Source organism: Pungitius pungitius, chromosome 9, assembly GCF_949316345.1.
Source record: "Pungitius pungitius chromosome 9, fPunPun2.1, whole genome shotgun sequence".
In the NCBI taxonomy this organism is placed as follows: Eukaryota; Metazoa; Chordata; class Actinopteri; order Perciformes; family Gasterosteidae; genus Pungitius; species Pungitius pungitius.
In genome coordinates this window covers 7,827,697-7,847,357 of record NC_084908.1, presented here as the reverse complement: position 1 = coordinate 7,847,357, position 19,661 = coordinate 7,827,697, and the positions used below count along the sequence as shown (strand labels likewise).

At 46.3% G+C, this 19,661-nt stretch overlaps 1 protein-coding gene across 1 annotated transcript in view; it reads right to left on the bottom strand.

Annotated features, from left to right (window-relative positions):
* Positions 1 to 19,661, bottom strand: part of LOC119217450 (teneurin-3) — a 209,371-nt gene that overhangs the window by 80,943 nt on the left and 108,767 nt on the right. Inside the window, 1 exon segment of the mRNA XM_062564357.1 lies at positions 18,630 to 18,812. Within this exon segment, the coding sequence (XP_062420341.1) occupies positions 18,630 to 18,812 (183 nt within the window).

Genomic DNA, 19,661 nt, shown 5'->3' with positions numbered 1-19,661 from the left:
CCCTAGGAGACATGTTAGTGTTAGGTAGTACTCTAAGAGACATGTTAGGTTTAGGTACTACTCTGCCAAATGAATATGTCATACTTTTTACTGTCAGCAGTACTAAATTAAGCAGGATTTAGATTCCATACTTATTAGATCAACTGGTGGTCTTTCTCAAGGTCTTTGCCTTTGTGTCGTCTCCGTTTGCTAAGTATTGAACAGTAGGTAGCTGGAAAAGACATTGTTATGGCCCAATTTAATGGTTGCACACACACGCAAAAAAACACACACAAACACACACATTTTCTTTCAGCCATTAATGACATGTTTTCTTAATTTAATTGGATTTTGAATGAAGAGGCTGACAGAGTTGGCTGCTGCTTCCAAACATTTTGTTGAAAAAACACAAGTGATCACTAGTTGGATCAAAATGTCTGCCAAATTTGGTTACATACTAAGCCTGAGTGGAAAAAGCATGACTTCTCGCTCTCTAGAAGTACGCCTCGACTGTGTTTCACTTTAGACCTCAAATCTAGCGTCCTACCAGCTAACCCATTGTGAATGAGACCTAATCAGCACAGATGGAGTTTAATTCAATGAATGGCTAAATGCAAAGCATGATTAAACCAGCTGGACAAGTAGTGAGCATCTCTGTCCGGAGTTGCACATGTGCAGCACTGATCATCTAAAAAGAAATGTTTTTGGAATATATCATCTAGAAGTATGCTTCTTCTAGGCACGTAAATGAACCTTATCTGAATATCATTCCACCTGAATGGGTGTGCACTATGCCTATATGTCAGTATAAAATGATGTCCAACGGGAAAACACTATCTGAATATGAGAAGATCACCTAACTGTGGTGGAGGCAGCCACAGAGACATGCACACTGAAGTAGAAAGTCACAAGACATGGCCCTCTTTCTCATTGCTTAATTACCTCCCAGAGGGACTTCACTGTGCGCTTGGATTGTCAAGTGAAGACAAACAGTAGGATAAGCTGACGGGAAATTAAATTAAAGAGGGAAAAAGGAGAGCCTCACTATGATTCTGTGATCCTCCTGAAAACTGAAGACTGGTACTGTGCTCACAGGAGTTACAGTACACATGCACACATCTGGATTTCCCTCCAGAATGGTGAATTGGCAGCGAGGCAGGGAGGCTGTCGGGGTCAGAGGTTATCTATCAGAGGGGCACGGTGACAAGCTGCAGTATGTATGTGTTGAGAGCTTACTCTTTGTTCTTTCATAGCGCTCAATCGCTCTCCCCATCACCGCCTCCCCTCCGTGTCGCTCATAAACAGCCCGTGTGGCCTGGCATTCATTCTTCACCTCTTTAGAGTGAAAAAAAAAGGAAATGCCGCACTCTTTTCTAAAATGATTCGGATGGAATTGAAAAGAAAGTAAGCAGATACATTTCTTAGTGTAGGCCAGTGGTCCCATTGGCGGTCCGGTCTCAAGGTGTGGCAGAAACACAATGAAAGAACCGGCCGACAGGAGGGGGGGTTAGTAGTTGTTGCAGACGGATTTTTTGTTTTTTTTCTCCCGGTACCAAGTGGCCCGCGAACCACTGGTTTAGGCAACAAAATGACCTGCTTAGACCTGGTGAGTATGGAAGCTGCTTAAAGGACAGGAGAGGGATCAATGTCTGTTTAGTCTCTTAAACTGAAGGAGGGTGCCTTGATGCGTCTGTCTCCAGACACCAAGGGTCACTGAGCAAGAGCTGGTGTTTGATGAGATAGGAGCTTGGAATAACCCAGACTAACAAAAAGCACAAAGGTGAGATGAAACAAGCCCTAAAACAGGACATTTTGTCACATGTGCATGGCATAAAACTAAATCAAGCAGTGAAAATAAATGACGAACAATGAGAGCAGATGAGGGATTGTGTTCAAATCTATCACCCATGATTGAAGATTGAACACTGGAGTAAAGGGGATACAAAAAGAACAGGAGGTGAATTAAATGCTTCAGAAGTACAATAATGGTCAACATAATTTAGACCAGGTTGAGAGAACAACATGGACTAAAAGAGGGCACAGCAACAGGCAGAAAAAAGCAAAGAGGGGACAGCAATTTAAGATTTCTATCTGAGAAAAGAAAAGAAAAGTGAGAATCGATCCTGGAAAAAGTAAAAGGCTCATCTACAGAGTGAAAGAGGTCAGTGAACGAGGTAAGACTCGCGGTTTTTGAGGCATGAAAACTCATTCCACCTTTGGACTACCAGCAGGGAGAGGCACGTGAGGGAGGCCTGTGTCCCCATCCACAGGCTGCCTTTGTGGGCCATGGGGTTGCAGAGTGTTCCTCTCTGCTCAACGACCCACACCAGGGCAAAGGACACAGAGAAACAGAGGGGCTGCGGAGAGCTGTTGAAGGTGTATTACCTGGCAACAAACATCAAGAAGAGCATGAATGCTGACAGAAAGCTGTTGGAGGAGGTCACACAATGTGCAAGAGGGTCACACAATGTACCAGACAGGTGTGTGATGAGGTAACTTGTTACAAACGCTTCATCATCAGACTGCAACACCAGAAAGCAGGAAGTAAAGTATTGGAGTGTGTTTCAACCAGTGAAGTGAGACTACGACCTGGATGGTTGTCGGTGTGAAATGTACTGGCAGCTCATTATACTACTACTCTCTCTCATACATGCTTCTACTAAACGTATTGAAAGACTGTGGAGGATAGTTTTACAGATCAGGATTCATCATTCTATATGTCAGTCAGTGATCTTAATAGCACGTTTCCTTTGGAGGGTTGCAGGAGGAGGTTTGGTAGCATTAGCAGAGCCCCTCTGACCCTGAGCTAAGAACCTTAACCGGGACTCAGGTCAACACAGATGAGTTTGAATCCAGACGCCACAGTGTCTATCTGAAGAGAAGCCCTGAGAGGCAAATGAGAAAAAAAGAAGGTGCTGATTCCTTTTCTCAACCTAATTTAAATTTGTATTCCTCCTCATGACTAACAAAAACAACTAGAACCAGGAACCAACCACATGGGCTGAAGTACACCACCAGGCCATGTTCTAAACAAAATCCAAAGCATCACAATACTATGTTCACACACAATTTAGACCACATATAGAGAGGTCTCACAGGCGTCTCAGCTTTTCACAAGAAATTTAAATAGCAGGGGGGGGGGGGGGGGGGGGTCTGACATGCATGGTAATGCGAAGGTTGTAAAAGCTGTACAAAGAGATGTTACAAACTCCTGTTCCTGAACTCCTCTGCTGTAAAATGGGTGTTTTCATGGCCACTGCATCCGACAATACGCATCACCATTTAGAAAGGAAGAGACGTGGAGAGAAAAGGAGGGGTGGAAGGAGGGTGGGGAAGGGCCAAGTGAATGAAACAAAAAGTGACACATGTGAAGGGATTAAGGCAAAGTGAAAAGAGAAGGAAGAGGGGAAGGGAACGCATGAAATGAAACCGTAATGGCATGCAGTGAGGAAGAGAGGGGAAGTCACAGTGCTTCTACAACAACAGGTTGGACAGTTCGTACTCAGACACCATTTAGCATCACGCTAATCCTCTTAGACACGAGTGCATCCTTTTCCACACAGGATTTCACTTCATGAAATGAAAGGGGTCATTTAAGCCGCCGTGCTCCATTCAGGAAGAAGGAAAGTGGTAAATATTTACTTACTGTAAATGGACTGGTGCTATTTCCACACAGGAATCACAGACTGATTTGGTGAACAGAGACGTCCGTGCGAATACATTTCTGACAAGAAAACACTGGAAGCTAAAGGAATCACAAAATACTGCTCTTCTCAAAAGGAATAAAATGTCTCAAATTAATTCAAATTAAGCAAAACCATATCATTGTAGGAAATCTAAATATTCTTTAGAATTAATTGACTTTGAGTCTGTGTTAATTCTGCATTAACTGAGGGAAATTGTAATGTTGTTTATTGCCTCTAACTTCTCACTCAGAGGTGGCCTTAATAGCCATTTATTGCTTTTAGGTATGATAGTCAATGAGGGACATCTTCCATAACAGCTGAACCTCTCCACTACGTCTTCTTCACTAGGGGATACACCACTATACGGAAAACAGCTGCTATTCCTGACTAAAACCTAAGTAACATTAAACATATTTATCTCCAAAAGTGTTGCCTTGCATACGTCGGTTATTTATTTCAGCAGAATAACCATATTTAATGAAATATGATGAATGAATATAGCAGAAATCTAGATGATCTCCTATTAGTTTCATCTGTGTGTCCTTTGCATTTCTCACCGTGAACAAATGACGGGGCAAGGAGGTGAAAGAATGAGGTCATGCCCAGTGACATGAGCATAGTATATCCATATTCACACTGTCTTCAGTGCAGGGACCAGCAGAATAGGGCATGATCTTTGTCATCAACATTCAGACTTTTCAAACAAGCCCTTAATTGGTTGACTTAAGCTCATTTGGTTGAGAATTGAGCAGCAAAGAGATGAAAGAAGGACCACGAGGTACAGAAGGATACCAATATATGTTGTGTTCCTCTCATTCAATTCATTTGGACAAAATACAAGATAAACTCCTTGTCTTCGCTGTGACGTTGGCATTGATTTTCATCTTTTCTTTGTCTCCCTCCAAGTCTTCACATCACCTCCCTCTCACTCCACTCTTCATTTGACCCCCCTACTAGCATGTCCTCTCAGTTATTTAGCAAAGGCAGCTGCAGCCTTTTCAGAGCCTCTCATCAGTGGGCATTTCCCACTCCTTATTGTAGCACCAGTGCAATGACCCCTCATCCACCCTGCCTTCCCTCTCTCTACTTCACTTTCTCCTGCCAAGTCAGTTATCAGTGCCCTGTCTCTCTCCTCTATCCATTCTTTCACTTGCTGGCTCTGGCCAAGTCGTTAATATGGAGGACAGTGCTCCCCTGAGTCAGTGGGTCTTCCTTTGCTTTTCTGTTTGACTCCTTCCTCTATTTCATATCCTTTTTTTGTCACAGCTACCAGGATTCCTCCGAAGGTATTGTCCCCTCTTTGTTATCATACCCCCCTTTTTTTCTTTATCAGAAAAATTCATTTTCTTTTCGGGCTTGAAACATATTGCATATGAAAACATATTGCTGAAATACAGTTGAATCTCAATAACAACAACAGCAAAATCTCTTTGAGACATGAAGGTGCACACGTACTGACCTCTGCTGTTGGTAGAGTTTTACCAGCAAAGGGCTGTACAAGCGTGTTTGAAGAGAGGCAGTGGTGCCCATTAAATGAAATGGGTTTCCCCAAGGGACCATGTCCTCACTGAACTGCTCCATCATTTTGCTTTTCAATCAGCTTAAAACATGCCCTGGTTATCATTTTCTGACAAGCACCATTGTGCAGTCGTGAGAAAAGAAAAAGTGATGGTAATGTCAAAACACGGACTCCTGTTGAGGTGGCTGACTGGATACCACCTGACTTGAATAGAGGAAACTGAATTCAGTGTTATTTATTTGAATCCTGAGTACAATGTCCCCCAAACATAACCAAGTAGTCTCAGTTTCTGAAATGTGATGAGCCCATAGCCAAAGAAGAGGGAGAGCAGGAGCCCATCTTAGTAAATGCTTTGTCATTTGATGTTTTACACCCTGCTGGTAGACCTGCAAGAGAAAAATAATACTGTATACAAACCCACCACATTCCTTGTGTGAATAACCAAACCAATACCTTGTTAAAATACACTGCGTTTCAGCAGACCACGGCATGAATAAAATGTCTACGGTGTTCTTTCTTCTGTTTGTACGGGCTCTTCTCTGATAAGACGTGTGCTGGGATTTTTTCTTCGGACCTATTTAGTTGATACCAGTATGTTGGTATTTTTCCTCTTTTAATGTATTTGATCTCAACAGAATGTAAAAGAATGGATTTCAGCGCCAGTACATTCAATTATCGATATATTTGACAAATAAATCGCTAAATAATTATACACTGGCCAGGGCCAATGTTTAATTTATTTTGGCCCACATGCACTGAAACATTACAACGGTTACACAACGTTAACCCCAACCATCACACAACTTTAACCACATGTTACAACAGTAACACCACGGTTACACAACGTTAACCCCAACCATCACACAACTTTAACCACATGTTACAACAGTAACACCACGGTTACACAACGTTAACCCCAACCATCACACAACTTTAACCACATGTTACAACAGTAACACCACGGTTACACAACGTTAACCCCAACCATCACACAACTTTAACCACATGTTACAACGGTAACACCACGGTTACACAACGTTAACCTCAACCATCACACAACGTTAACCCCAACCATCACACAACTTTAACCACATGTTACAACAGTAACACCACGGTTACACAACGTTAACCCCAACTATCACACAACTTTAACCACATGTTACAACAGTAACACCACGGTTACACAACGTTAACCTCAACCATCACACAACGTTAACCCCAACCATCACACAACTTTAACCACATGTTACAACAGTAACACCACGGTTACACAACGTTAACCCCAACCATCACACAACTTTAACCACATGTTACAACGGTAACACCACGGTTACACAACGTTAACCCCAACCATCACACAACTTTAACCACATGTTACAACAGTAACACCACGGTTACACAACGTTAACCCCAACTATCACACAACTTTAACCACATGTTACAACAGTAACACCACGGTTACACAACGTTAACCTCAACCATCACACAACGTTAACCCCAACCATCACACAACTTTAACCACATGTTACAACAGTAACACCACGGTTACACAACGTTAACCCCAACCATCACACAACTTTAACCACATGTTACAACGGTAACACCACGGTTACACAACGTTAACCCCAACCATCACACAACTTTAACCACATGTTACAATGGTAACACCACGGTTACACAACGTTAACCCCAACCATCACACAACTTTAACGACATGTTACAACGGTAACACCATGGTTACACAGCGTTAACCCCAACCATCACACAACTTTAACCACATGTTACAACAGTAACACCACGGTTACACAACGTTAACCCCAACCATCACACAACTTTAACCACATGTTACAACAGTAACACCACGGTTACACAACGTTAACCCCAACCATCACACAACTTTAACCACATGTTACAACGGTAACACCACGGTTACACAACGTTAACCTCAACCATCACACAACGTTAACCCCAACCATCACACAACTTTAACCACATGTTACAACAGTAACACCACGGTTACACAACGTTAACCCCAACTATCACACAACTTTAACCACATGTTACAACAGTAACACCACGGTTACACAACGTTAACCTCAACCATCACACAACGTTAACCCCAACCATCACACAACTTTAACCACATGTTACAACAGTAACACCACGGTTACACAACGTTAACCCCAACCATCACACAACTTTAACCACATGTTACAACGGTAACACCACGGTTACACAACGTTAACCCCAACCATCACACAACTTTAACCACATGTTACAACAGTAACACCACGGTTACACAACGTTAACCCCAACTATCACACAACTTTAACCACATGTTACAACAGTAACACCACGGTTACACAACGTTAACCTCAACCATCACACAACGTTAACCCCAACCATCACACAACTTTAACCACATGTTACAACGTTAACCTCAACCATCACACAACGTTAACCCCAACCATCACACAACTTTAACCACATGTTACAACGGTAACACCACGGTTACACAACGTTAACCTCAACCATCACACAACGTTAACCCCAACCATCACACAACTTTAACCACATGTTACAACAGTAACACCACGGTTACACAACGTTAACCCCAACTATCACACAACTTTAACCACATGTTACAACAGTAACACCACGGTTACACAACGTTAACCTCAACCATCACACAACGTTAACCCCAACCATCACACAACTTTAACCACATGTTACAACAGTAACACCACGGTTACACAACGTTAACCCCAACCATCACACAACTTTAACCACATGTTACAACGGTAACACCACGGTTACACAACGTTAACCCCAACCATCACACAACTTTAACCACATGTTACAACAGTAACACCACGGTTACACAACGTTAACCCCAACTATCACACAACTTTAACCACATGTTACAACAGTAACACCACGGTTACACAACGTTAACCTCAACCATCACACAACGTTAACCCCAACCATCACACAACTTTAACCACATGTTACAACGTTAACCTCAACCATCACACAACGTTAACCCCAACCATCACACAACTTTAACCACATGTTACAACGGTAACACCACGGTTACACAACGTTAACCTCAACCATCACACAACGTTAACCCCAACCATCACACAACTTTAACCACATGTTACAACAGTAACACCACGGTTACACAACGTTAACCCCAACTATCACACAACTTTAACCACATGTTACAACAGTAACACCACGGTTACACAACGTTAACCTCAACCATCACACAACGTTAACCCCAACCATCACACAACTTTAACCACATGTTACAACAGTAACACCACGGTTACACAACGTTAACCCCAACCATCACACAACTTTAACCACATGTTACAACGGTAACACCACGGTTACACAACGTTAACCCCAACCATCACACAACTTTAACCACATGTTACAATGGTAACACCACGGTTACACAACGTTAACCCCAACCATCACACAACTTTAACGACATGTTACAACGGTAACACCATGGTTACACAGCGTTAACCCCAACCATCACACAACTTTAACGACTTTAACAGCGTTAACCACCAGCTTAGCACAGGATAGCACACTGGCTGTCACACACATGCACGTGTGCAGACACACCCTTCCACTCTGCCTCTGTGTCTGCCTCTCTCTCTCGTCTCTCTGTCTCCTGGTATGGATTCTGCTTCAACATTTTGATTTGCTTAAGTGACTCCATTGTGCGATCAGTCTCAGAGGTGAGCAGTGTGTACCTTTTACCCAGTGAGTGTGTTAGATGCTTAAATAGCAGCCACCAGACACAAGCTTGGGGTTCATTAGCCTGATCAATGATTGACTCTCTTCTCCATCTCTCTCCCTTCTTACGCAGTTCTTTTAAATAGCCTCTCTTTGCAGTTTGACCCCGCTCTCTGCCTTCTCGGGTGAGGATGCCTCTTTTCCTTTGTTCAGCCATTCCTCCCATTGCCATCATTGATAACATCTGCTGTTGTATGTTTCTCTCTCTCTCTCTCCTTCCTCTCTTCTATTAAATGGTGCATTGATTCTTTCTGGTGTTGAGGAGAATTGCATACTTGGTCCCAAAGTAAAAAGCACTAAGTGATATTTGTGTTCCTCTCCCCGCCTCGGTCTGACCTCCTATTGGCTTTCAGGGGAGACACTGTCGATACGCCTTGGCGTCAACCCGCGTTTGCAAAGAAACTTGTCTGTTTTCTGTTGTTTTTTCCGCTTTGAGCTGATAGCCTTGGCGTCTCTCAGGCCTCTGAAGGCGGGAAGCCGGAGGGGCTTTGGCGTCTTCTCAGTCTCGGGGAGAGCTGAGGAGTGGCGTGCTGTTACACCGTCTTTGTTCACTTGCTTTTACAAATGCCACTGCTGGCTCAAGACACTTCATGGAGCCAATGTTTTTTTTAAGTGAACAGAGATCTGGTTAAATACGTTAACACGTAAATACATTTGAACAGATTAAAGATTTAAAATATGTAACCAATTAATCACACATTTTAAAATTCATGCCTGAGGCAGCAGTGTGAATAAAACTATACTGATGTGGTACACTTTAAGGCAAAGAAGGTACACATCCCACCTCAGACTCCAATGTCGCCAGGCAACCTTTCTAGCATAGCGATAGAAACTACGCTGACACTATGCTGTAAAGTCGTATATATGCATATCTTTGTATTACACTCTTTAAAGAGAGGAGTCTATTAATATATTTGCAGGTGTGAGGTCTCAACCCCAGCGTGACGGCAGGAGGCCACGAGGGGGAGCCAAAGAACGCGTCCTCCGGAGTCAATCACCGGAATACTAGACACCTGCGAGAGAGGACGCGAACCCCGGAGCCAATCACCGGAACGCTGAACACCTGCGAGGGAGAGATACCTATAAAAACAGCCCGACGCAGCGGGCAGGTTGTGAGGTATTGAATGTACATTTCTCTGCTGAACCGCTTTGCTTATCTGCCTGAAACCCCATTAGAACCCGTGACTCGACCTTCCGCCTGCATCTGACCACAAACCTGCCTATTCCCCTGGACCAGAACCATCTTTTGCCTCCCGCGTTGCCGACCTACTGCCTGTCTTCGGAATTCCCATTTAGATTTGTCCCTAAATATAACTAATATCTGTCCTTGAATAAAGAAAGGTTGGAAGCTCTGATCCTGAGTCCGAGTCTCCGTCCAGGGTCCCTTCGTGACAGAATACCTCACCCGTATTCAAATGGAACCATCAGAGCTCCAACGTCGGCTCGCCCAGCAGGAGGAACGGGTTGAGGAGCTATGCCAGCTCCTACGCCAGTCCGCCACACCGGCGGTTCAACCCGCCATTTCTTTGGCCTCCACCGGACCCGCCCCGATGGCTATGCCGGGAAAGTATGATGGCTCTCCTGGCAAATGCCTGGGATTCCTCATGCAGTGCGGGATGTATATCGCCCACCACTCTGCAAACTACCAGACGGAGAAGGACAGAGTCGACTTCGTCATCTCCCTGCTAACAGGAAGAGCCCTCGATTGGGCAACGGCCCTCTGGTCAGCGGGAGCCCCAGAACTTCTGTCTGAGCGACACTTTCAAGCACAGTTTAAGGAGGTGTTTGACCACCCCATTACCGGGAAGACCACGGGGGATTTGCTGTGCGAAATCCGGCAGGGCTCGCAAACGGTGTCAGACTACGCCCTGAGGTTCCGGACCCTCGCCGCTGGCAGTGGGTGGAGCGAGACTGCACTCCTGACCATCTACCGTCGCGGTCTCCGTCCTGAACTCCAGGCAGAACTGGCGTGCCGAGGGGATGTGACCGAGCTGGGCGATTACATCAGGGTGTCCATTAGCGTGGGACACCTCCTCGAGTCCCGACTATCCCCGCGAGCCAACTTTCCATCAGAGCCCACCTTTCCGGTAACACCTCCTCTGGCCGACGAGGGACCGGAGCCGATGCAGTTAGGTCGCCTGCCCCTGTCTCCAGCGGAGAGGATGAGGAGGATCAGGGAGCAGTTGTGCTTGTATTGTGGCGAGGCGGGACATCTCCTTCGGAACTGCCGACTCCGACCTCCCCGTCAGAAGGAAGGCTGGACCTACACCTCCGCCAAGGTAGGAATGTCTCCAGTGTTAAACATGTCACGTCAACAACTAACCCTACCTACTGTTTTATCTGTGGGGAAAATGAAGCAGGAGGTACGTGGGTTGGTGGACTCGGGGGCGGCAGGGAATTTTATGGACCAACACTTGGCTCACCGTTTATCTGTGCCCCTCATCCCGGTGTGTCCTCCACTCCGAATCAACGCCTTGGATGGGCAGCCCCTGGGCACCGGAAGGATTATTCACCAGACGGCTAACATCACTCTGCGGGTCGGAGCACTGCACGAGGAGGACATAAGTTTCTTCATAGTGTCCTCTCCCCGGGAACCACTGATCCTAGGACACCCGTGGCTTGTGCTCCATGACCCTGTGATTTCGTGGAGACAAGGTGAGTTACTGACCTGGTCTCCTGAATGTATGTCCAGATGCCTGAACGTCACCTGCCGAGCCACCTCGGTGGAGGCAGCCACGGCTACAAAGACCCAGGCGGTACCCTCCTGCTACGAGACACTCCAGGAGGTATTCAGCAAACAAAAGGCCGCAGAGCTGGCTCCCCATCGACCATGCGATTGTGCTATCGAGCTGCTGCCAGAGGGACCGCTGCCGAGGGGTCGGATATACGCGCTGTCCCTACCAGAGGAGGAGGCCATGAACCGGTACGTCGAGGAATCCCTGCAGCAGGGCATCATCCGCCCCTCCACGTCCCCGGCCGCTTCCAGCTTCTTCTTCGTGGGAAAGAAGGATGGAGGGCTACGTCCTTGCATCGATTACCGGGCACTGAATGCGATCACAGTGAAGAACCGGTTCCCTCTGCCCCTCATCCCTGCGGCCTTGGAACAAGTAGGAGGGGCAAGCATATACACAAAGCTTGACCTCCGGAGCGCTTACAACTTGGTGCGCATCCGGGAGGGCAATGAATGGAAAACGGCGTTCCTGACGGCAAGGGGGCATTACGAGTACCTGGTGATGCCCTACGGGCTCACAAACGCCCCCGCAGTATTCCAAGCTTTTATGAACGAACTCTTCCATGACATGATAAATCGGTTTCTCATTGTGTACATTGACGACCTGCTCATTTACTCCCACAGTATGGAGGAGCACGTCCAGCAGGTGCGTCTAGTGCTACAGCGTCTGCAGGCCAACCAACTCTACGTGAATGCGGAAAAAAGCCTGTTCCACGTCTCGACGCTCACTTTCCTTGGATACGTGCTGTCGCCAGGAGGGGTCGCCATGGACCAAGACAAGGTAGACGCGGTGCACAACTGGCCTACACCCAACACCGTAAAGGACCTCCAGCGGTTCCTGGGGTTCTCCAATTACTACCGGAGATTCATCCGGAACTTCGGAGCAATGGCTGCTCCACTTACCGCCCTTACGAGCCAGAAGAAAGGCAAACTCACATGGTCTGACGCAGCCCAGAAGGCGTTCGACGCCCTTAAGCTGGCGTTCACCTCGGCTCCCGTGCTGACCCAACCGGACCCCGACCGCCAGTTTATTGTCGAGGTGGACGCTTCCGAAGAAGGGGTCGGGGGTGTTCTATCCCAACGCACGGGGAGTCCCCCCAAGGTGCACCCATGTGCGTTCTTTTCAAAGAAACTGTCCCCGGCGGAAAGAAACTACGACGTGGGCAACCGGGAACTACTAGCCATCAAACTCGCCCTTGAAGAATGGAGACATTGGCTAGAGGGAGCTCGGCATCCCTTCATTGTCCTGACTGATCACCGCAACCTGGAGTACCTGAAAGGGGCAAGACGGCTAAACCCGCGGCAGGCCCGGTGGGCCTTGTTTTTCACGCGCTTCCAGTTTACCGTGTCGTACCAGCCCGGAGAGAAGAACGCAAAGGCGGACGCACTCTCACGACTGTACGGGTCTCCGGCGTCTATGGCCGACCCCGAACCCATCCTACCGGACTCATATTTCGTCGGTCCCATTCGCTGGGAGATCGAGTCCGTCATCCAGGACGCGCTCCGCACGGACCCAGCACCACCTGACACCCCTGCCAACCGAGTCTATGTCCCTGCATCAGTGCGACCTCAACTCGTCCAGTGGAGTCACACCTCGTTGGGATCAGGACATCCAGGCATTACCCGAACCACTCAGCTCTTGTCCCAGAAATACTGGTGGAATTCGTTGGCCTCCGACGTGCGGGACTACGTGCTATCCTGTCCAGTCTGCGCACAAACTAAAACACCCCGTCAACTCCCCGCCGGGGAGTTAGTACCGCTGCCCACTCCCCAGAGACCGTGGTCCCATGTGGCAGTGGACTTCCTCACCGACCTACCGGCGTCAGAGGGGTTTACTACTATTTTAGTATTAATCGACAGATTCTCTAAAATGTGTCGCTTTATACCCCTGTGTAACCTTCCCTCAGCCATCGAGATGGCAGAATGTCTGTTCCTCCAGGTGTTTCGCCCGTTCGGCCTTCCAGAAGAAATCCTCTCAGACAGAGGTCCTCAGTTCACGTCTCAGGTCTGGAGGGCGTTCTGCAACCGGCTGGGAATAAGGGTGAAGCTGACGTCCGGATACCATCCAGAGACCAACGGCCAAACCGAAAGACTCAACCAGGAACTGGGGAAGTACCTTCGTGGTTATTGCGCACAACATCCACATGATTGGTCCCGGTACGTGGCCTGGGCAGAATACGCACAGAACTCTACGTTCCACTCATCAGTACGACTAACCCCTTTTCAGTGTGTGCTGGGATACCAGCCCCCATTGTTTCCCTGGGATACTAGGCCCGGTCCCGTACTGGCCGTAGAGGACTGGTTCCAGCGCAGTGGCGAAGTCTGGGAGACCGCCCATCGTCACCTCCGTCAAGCCGCCAGCACGCAAAAGAAGTTCGCAGACAGACGACGCCGGCCCGCTCCCAACTACCAAACGGGTCAGAGGGTGTGGCTATCCACGAGAAACTTGAAGCTGCGTCTGCCTTGCCGGAAGCTGTGGCCACGATACATCGGACCATTTAAGATCACCCATCGCATCAACCCGGTAACCTACCGACTGCTTCTACCTAAACATTACCGAATCTCGTCAGCTTTTCACGTGTCTCTTCTGAAGCCTGTCCATGTTAGCCCTCTCCATCCATCTCTACCGACACCAACGCCACCTGCCCCACTGGAGATAGATGGGGGTCCGGCATACGCTATCACGGCCGTGCTGGATTCCAAACGTCTGCGGGACGGTCTCCATTACCTGGTGGACTGGGAAGGATACGGCCCTGAAAAACGATCATGGGTCCCGGCCCGGGATGTCCTCTCCCAAGAGCTAATAGAGGAGTTTCATCGGATGCGCCCGGATCGCCCTGCACCTCGCCCGCGGGGTCGCCCGCCGTCTACAGTGGCTCGACCGTCAGGAGCCGGCCGTGGAGGAGGGGGCTCTGTGAGGTCTCAACCCCAGCGTGACGGCAGGAGGCCACGAGGGGGAGCCAAAGAACGCGTCCTCCGGAGTCAATCACCGGAATACTAGACACCTGCGAGAGAGGACGCGAACCCCGGAGCCAATCACCGGAACGCTGAACACCTGCGAGGGAGAGATACCTATAAAAACAGCCCGACGCAGCGGGCAGGTTGTGAGGTATTGAATGTACATTTCTCTGCTGAACCGCTTTGCTTATCTGCCTGAAACCCCATTAGAACCCGTGACTCGACCTTCCGCCTGCATCTGACCACAAACCTGCCTATTCCCCTGGACCAGAACCATCTTTTGCCTCCCGCGTTGCCGACCTACTGCCTGTCTTCGGAATTCCCATTTAGATTTGTCCCTAAATATAACTAATATCTGTCCTTGAATAAAGAAAGGTTGGAAGCTCTGATCCTGAGTCCGAGTCTCCGTCCAGGGTCCCTTCGTGACAGCAGGCCATCTTTTCAATGCATTAAGTATGAATGTAAAGACCTTTAAAACAACTTTGTTGTTTTTATTATCTGTGAAAGAATTAAAATCAACTTTTCTCATTGATGGTTTTGTCCTTTTTCGGGGAATGAATATGCTACTTGTTCATCTGTATGAGTTCTGTAAATCCCCAAACAAATAATGCCCTCCTGCTCCATTTGGCATCACACGCTTTTCTACAACAGTGATCCTCACAAATCTGTTTTTAGTTTTCCTCTATTAAACTGACTACAGTTTTCATACAGTAATTATTTTCAATCGCTTCGGCTTGGCTGTTTTTTTTTCTGATAGTTGATACTTTACCATTTGCAAACCCTCCTGTATCCCATGGCTCACATTAATGGGCAGAGAGGGAAACGGATTAGATTATGTCCTTTGATCCATGAGCTGAAAGGCTTTTAATATGAAACACCCACAGTTCGGTGAGGTAAATAAAGGCCACTATTTTAGGATTTAACATATTGTCAATAGCAGAGAAAAGCAATGGCTTAATGTAAACTGTTGACATTTAAGCTTTATCGTAGTTACAAAAAACAGCAAGCGGGGACGTGCACAAAGTGGCTCAAGCTGCTGTTATGCCATTACACCGAATTAAATGCTGTCGTTAAGACACTAACCTCCTAAAAGACCTCTGAACAACTAAAAAACGGACGTTTGCTTGATATCACATTGATTAGCGTATTAAAAGATGACAATCATAGCTGTTGCAAATCAGGGTAAAGATATTTCTTATTTAAATCAATTTGCCACAGCAGAAGAGATGCTTTCTGTGCATTACAACTGCAATTTCTAGTTTGGGGCTTATCAGCATGTATACAGTTCTGTAAAAGGGATCGCACAGTGGGTATTGTAAGGGAACTGATCATATGACTAATGCAACCCATAAAATATGTGATTAAAAAGGTTTACTCAACATATGTTGTGTTGATGAAGATGTTTCATTAATTGATATTGCCTAGTTGCTAATGCTAGCTTTAGGAATAAAAGAAAGTAGCTCTGCACACGCATGTGTGTATCCATTAAGTATTGCTTTCAATCTTCAGATATCAAGATAGTAACCAAGCTCATTATATTAAAAAAACATACGCTATTGTAATTCCATGCTGTGTAAATTGGGTGCTCTACCGCTGTCACTCGCAGGGAGTCAAATACTGATGTAGCAACCTTCAGTGTAAAGAAGCTACACAAAGGACTTCTTCATGGGGACTGCAGGGCTCAGGCACTGGCCAGGTCTCACAAGGCGGTTAATCCTGGTCTTTCCTGACATGTGCTGTTTGATCTTGATCTTGACACCTGATGCTGCATTGGCTTACACGAGGTATTCTTTAAGACTTGTTGTTCCTGCACAATCTGGACTGAAACATGTCCTCTAGCAGCCATTAGAGCCGCCTGCACATCACTGTCACGATAGTTTATAAGAATGGGCCTGCTGGGAAATCCTCTAACCTGAAACACATTTTCCTCTTACATTGAGGCAGACTTTCAGGAAGTTCCCCTTCATGGGTGGAAAAAGTACTATTTGCTGCTGTCTTTGATGCCTCACACAATATCTGGCCATCCCAATAAATAGCCAATAAAAAGAGAAGAAGGGAGTACAAGAGCCTGGAGTTTGTCTTTTGTTCTCACACTCCTGCTGTCTTTACTTTAACTTTAAGGACTTTAAGGCATCCATTAATGTTTATTTTTACGTGGAAAGAAATGTAAGCTAGTATGAAGGTATATTTTGTACGAGAAGAAACATGGCCTTCTAACAAGCCCTCTAGTTTACTCTGCCTCAGTGCTTCCTCCAAAGTGACTGGTGCAAAGTAAAAAGAGCAGTGCAGGAGGGAATCGGAGCAATTTAAGCGAATAGAGAAAAAAACATGTCTAAAGAGTGCAGGAAGTGGTGAGACAGATATTTTAGATGTTTTGCTGAACATTGCTCGGTTAGGTCAGGCTGGGACTGCTTGGGAAGAAGAGGACCACACAAACACACACACATACACAACCTTTCAGCCATTTGGAAACTATATCAGAGCTGTTTCTCATTATGTTCAGAGGGCAATGTATACATAAGAAGACGTCTGTCTGTCTCTCTATTTCCACCACCGCATGCAGTTAACTTTCACTTTCTCCCTCTCCTTCCTCCAAACTCTCTTCCCTCTGTATTCCTTCCTTTCATGCCCCCTCTCCTGGTGCTGCTTGTCTCATTGTGGTTGTCTTAGTTCCTTTCTTCAATCCATTAAGATCTGTTTCCTATCAAACTCCAACTCCATAAGAAGACTGATCCAGGGTCATTGGCCAGCCAACATGACTCTGCATCTGGTCCTCGTCAACCAACACAGTAAACCGATCTCAGATCAGCACTCCGCCCCGTGTACTCCCATGTGGACGGCTTCCAGGAGCAGAGCTGAAGAGACACGGCTGGACTGATCATGAATGGCAGCTGTCTAGCATTGGTGTGTCCACTGTGGGAATGTGGAAAATATGGTCTGTACACTGCACCTCCTGATTATTGTTTGTCCACTGACCAAATCAAAGTGGCCTGATTTGCCTTGGGGATTTTATCTTAATTGCTTTAGTTCACGTATTACACCAAAACAGTCATGTCTGTGTGCTACTGAAGGATTTCTGTGGTTTAACACAGTGGAACCTTTTCAATGTTCCTCCAGCATCTCTTTCCTTACGTGACCCAATAAGAAGCAAGTTTACTGCGGTCGCCAACCTCCAGTGCATTTCATTTGCATTCTATCTGCTGGCCATCATGTGATGGCATCAACAGGAATGTATTGTCTCAATCCAAAGTTTAAAGTACTTTTTATGGTCATTTTTCTCATGAGGCACTATGTTTACAAACTGATTGATACAGGAATCGAATAGTCACAAATATATTTACCTTTTTTTAAATAACAGATTGCTAACCTTCACTTCAACTCACAAACTGAATCCGTCTCTTTTGTGAAATCAGTTGTTCACCAAGAGTTTTGTGTGATAAGACACAGAATTACACACAGAAGGGAGGAAAGGTTGGAAAGTGGCTGGGAGAAGCCGTAACAGAGCTGAAGAAAGAGCTCTGATTCCCACCGAGCCTGACGAGTTTCAAAAGCACAACCCTTGGCAGCACACTGGGAGTCATCAGCAGTTCAAGCCTCCATCCAGCGCTCGCTGCCAAGTATCGTAAGCGATCACAACATTTAGCACAAGTGAGAAACATGACAAACAGTTCTGATCGCTCTGATGTCACTTATATTTTTCAGTCAGTCCAAATGCAGATGGATAATGATTTGACTGTTGGTTTGGCAGTCAAACCCGTCTGTTGGCTTATTTTTTGGGTGAAGCTGTTGAAGGATGAAACTCAAATTGTTCATCGCTTCATGTTTGCAAAATATAATGCAATAAGGGTATTGCAGAAATACATATTATAAAAGAGAAATATCCACCCAATCAATCGGTCAATTTTCAGTTCAAAGAGAAGATAGCCAAGCAAAGTCACTTTACCATGTGTTACAGCTAAGTACAATCTGGCTGCATACTCCTCTTCATCGTCTTCCTCCTCCTCCTCTTCCTCTGAGTCTGGCTCAGCCACGTTGACTAGTGACAGTTTGCCATGTGGAGTGGCTGATTGTGGATGTGAGTGGTCAATGACAGATGATGGACAAGAGGGGGAGGGCATTGGAGAACCTATGGAAGAATAAAACCAAAAAAACAAATAAAAAAATGACTGATTAATGAATGAAAAGTGACAACAACAACAACGGTAAGCAAAATCTTAAAAATGAATGAGTGAGCAATGAAGTATGATGATGCCTGCTGATGGCAGTACTAAAACATTGTGGAATGAGACTGAAATTAGTTCAATGGCCCACTATTTCAAAATAGTACACTATTTTGAAAGTCCCTAGCTTACTTGCACATCTGAAGCTCTGAATGAACATCCATGAGACCAGGAGCAGGAGCGGGGGAGAGGTTGGTTAGTAAGGGCTTTATCATGCGTCCAACCAATGAGAGCATTGGGTGGCGGGCCTAACACTGCTGCAGTGGCTGATATGAACCAAAGCATAAATGAGTAGGCGGAAATGTAGAAAACTCGTGTGTGTAATGATATGTCCCACAGTGTAACACATAGAGGTCACCAATATACTGTATGTGCCTTTGATACACACTCAATAATCAGGTGAATATACTCATTGTTGTTCTGGTCCACACATGGGCTTTGTTGACAATAATGAACTATACATATTCATACCAGTCCTCTCCCTCCACTGGTTACTAGTCCTCTCCCTTCACTGGTTACTAGTCATCTCTCTCCAATGGTTACTAGTCCTCTCCCTTCACTGGTTACTAGTCCTCTCTCTCCAATGGTTACTAGTCCTCTCCCTCCACTGGTTACTAGTCCTCTCCCTTCACTGGTTACTAGTCCTCTCTCTCCAATGGTTACTAGTCCTCTCCCTTCACTGGCTACTAGTCCTCTCTCTCCAATGGTTACTAGTCCTCTCCCTCCACTGGTTACTAGTCCTCCCCCTTCACTGG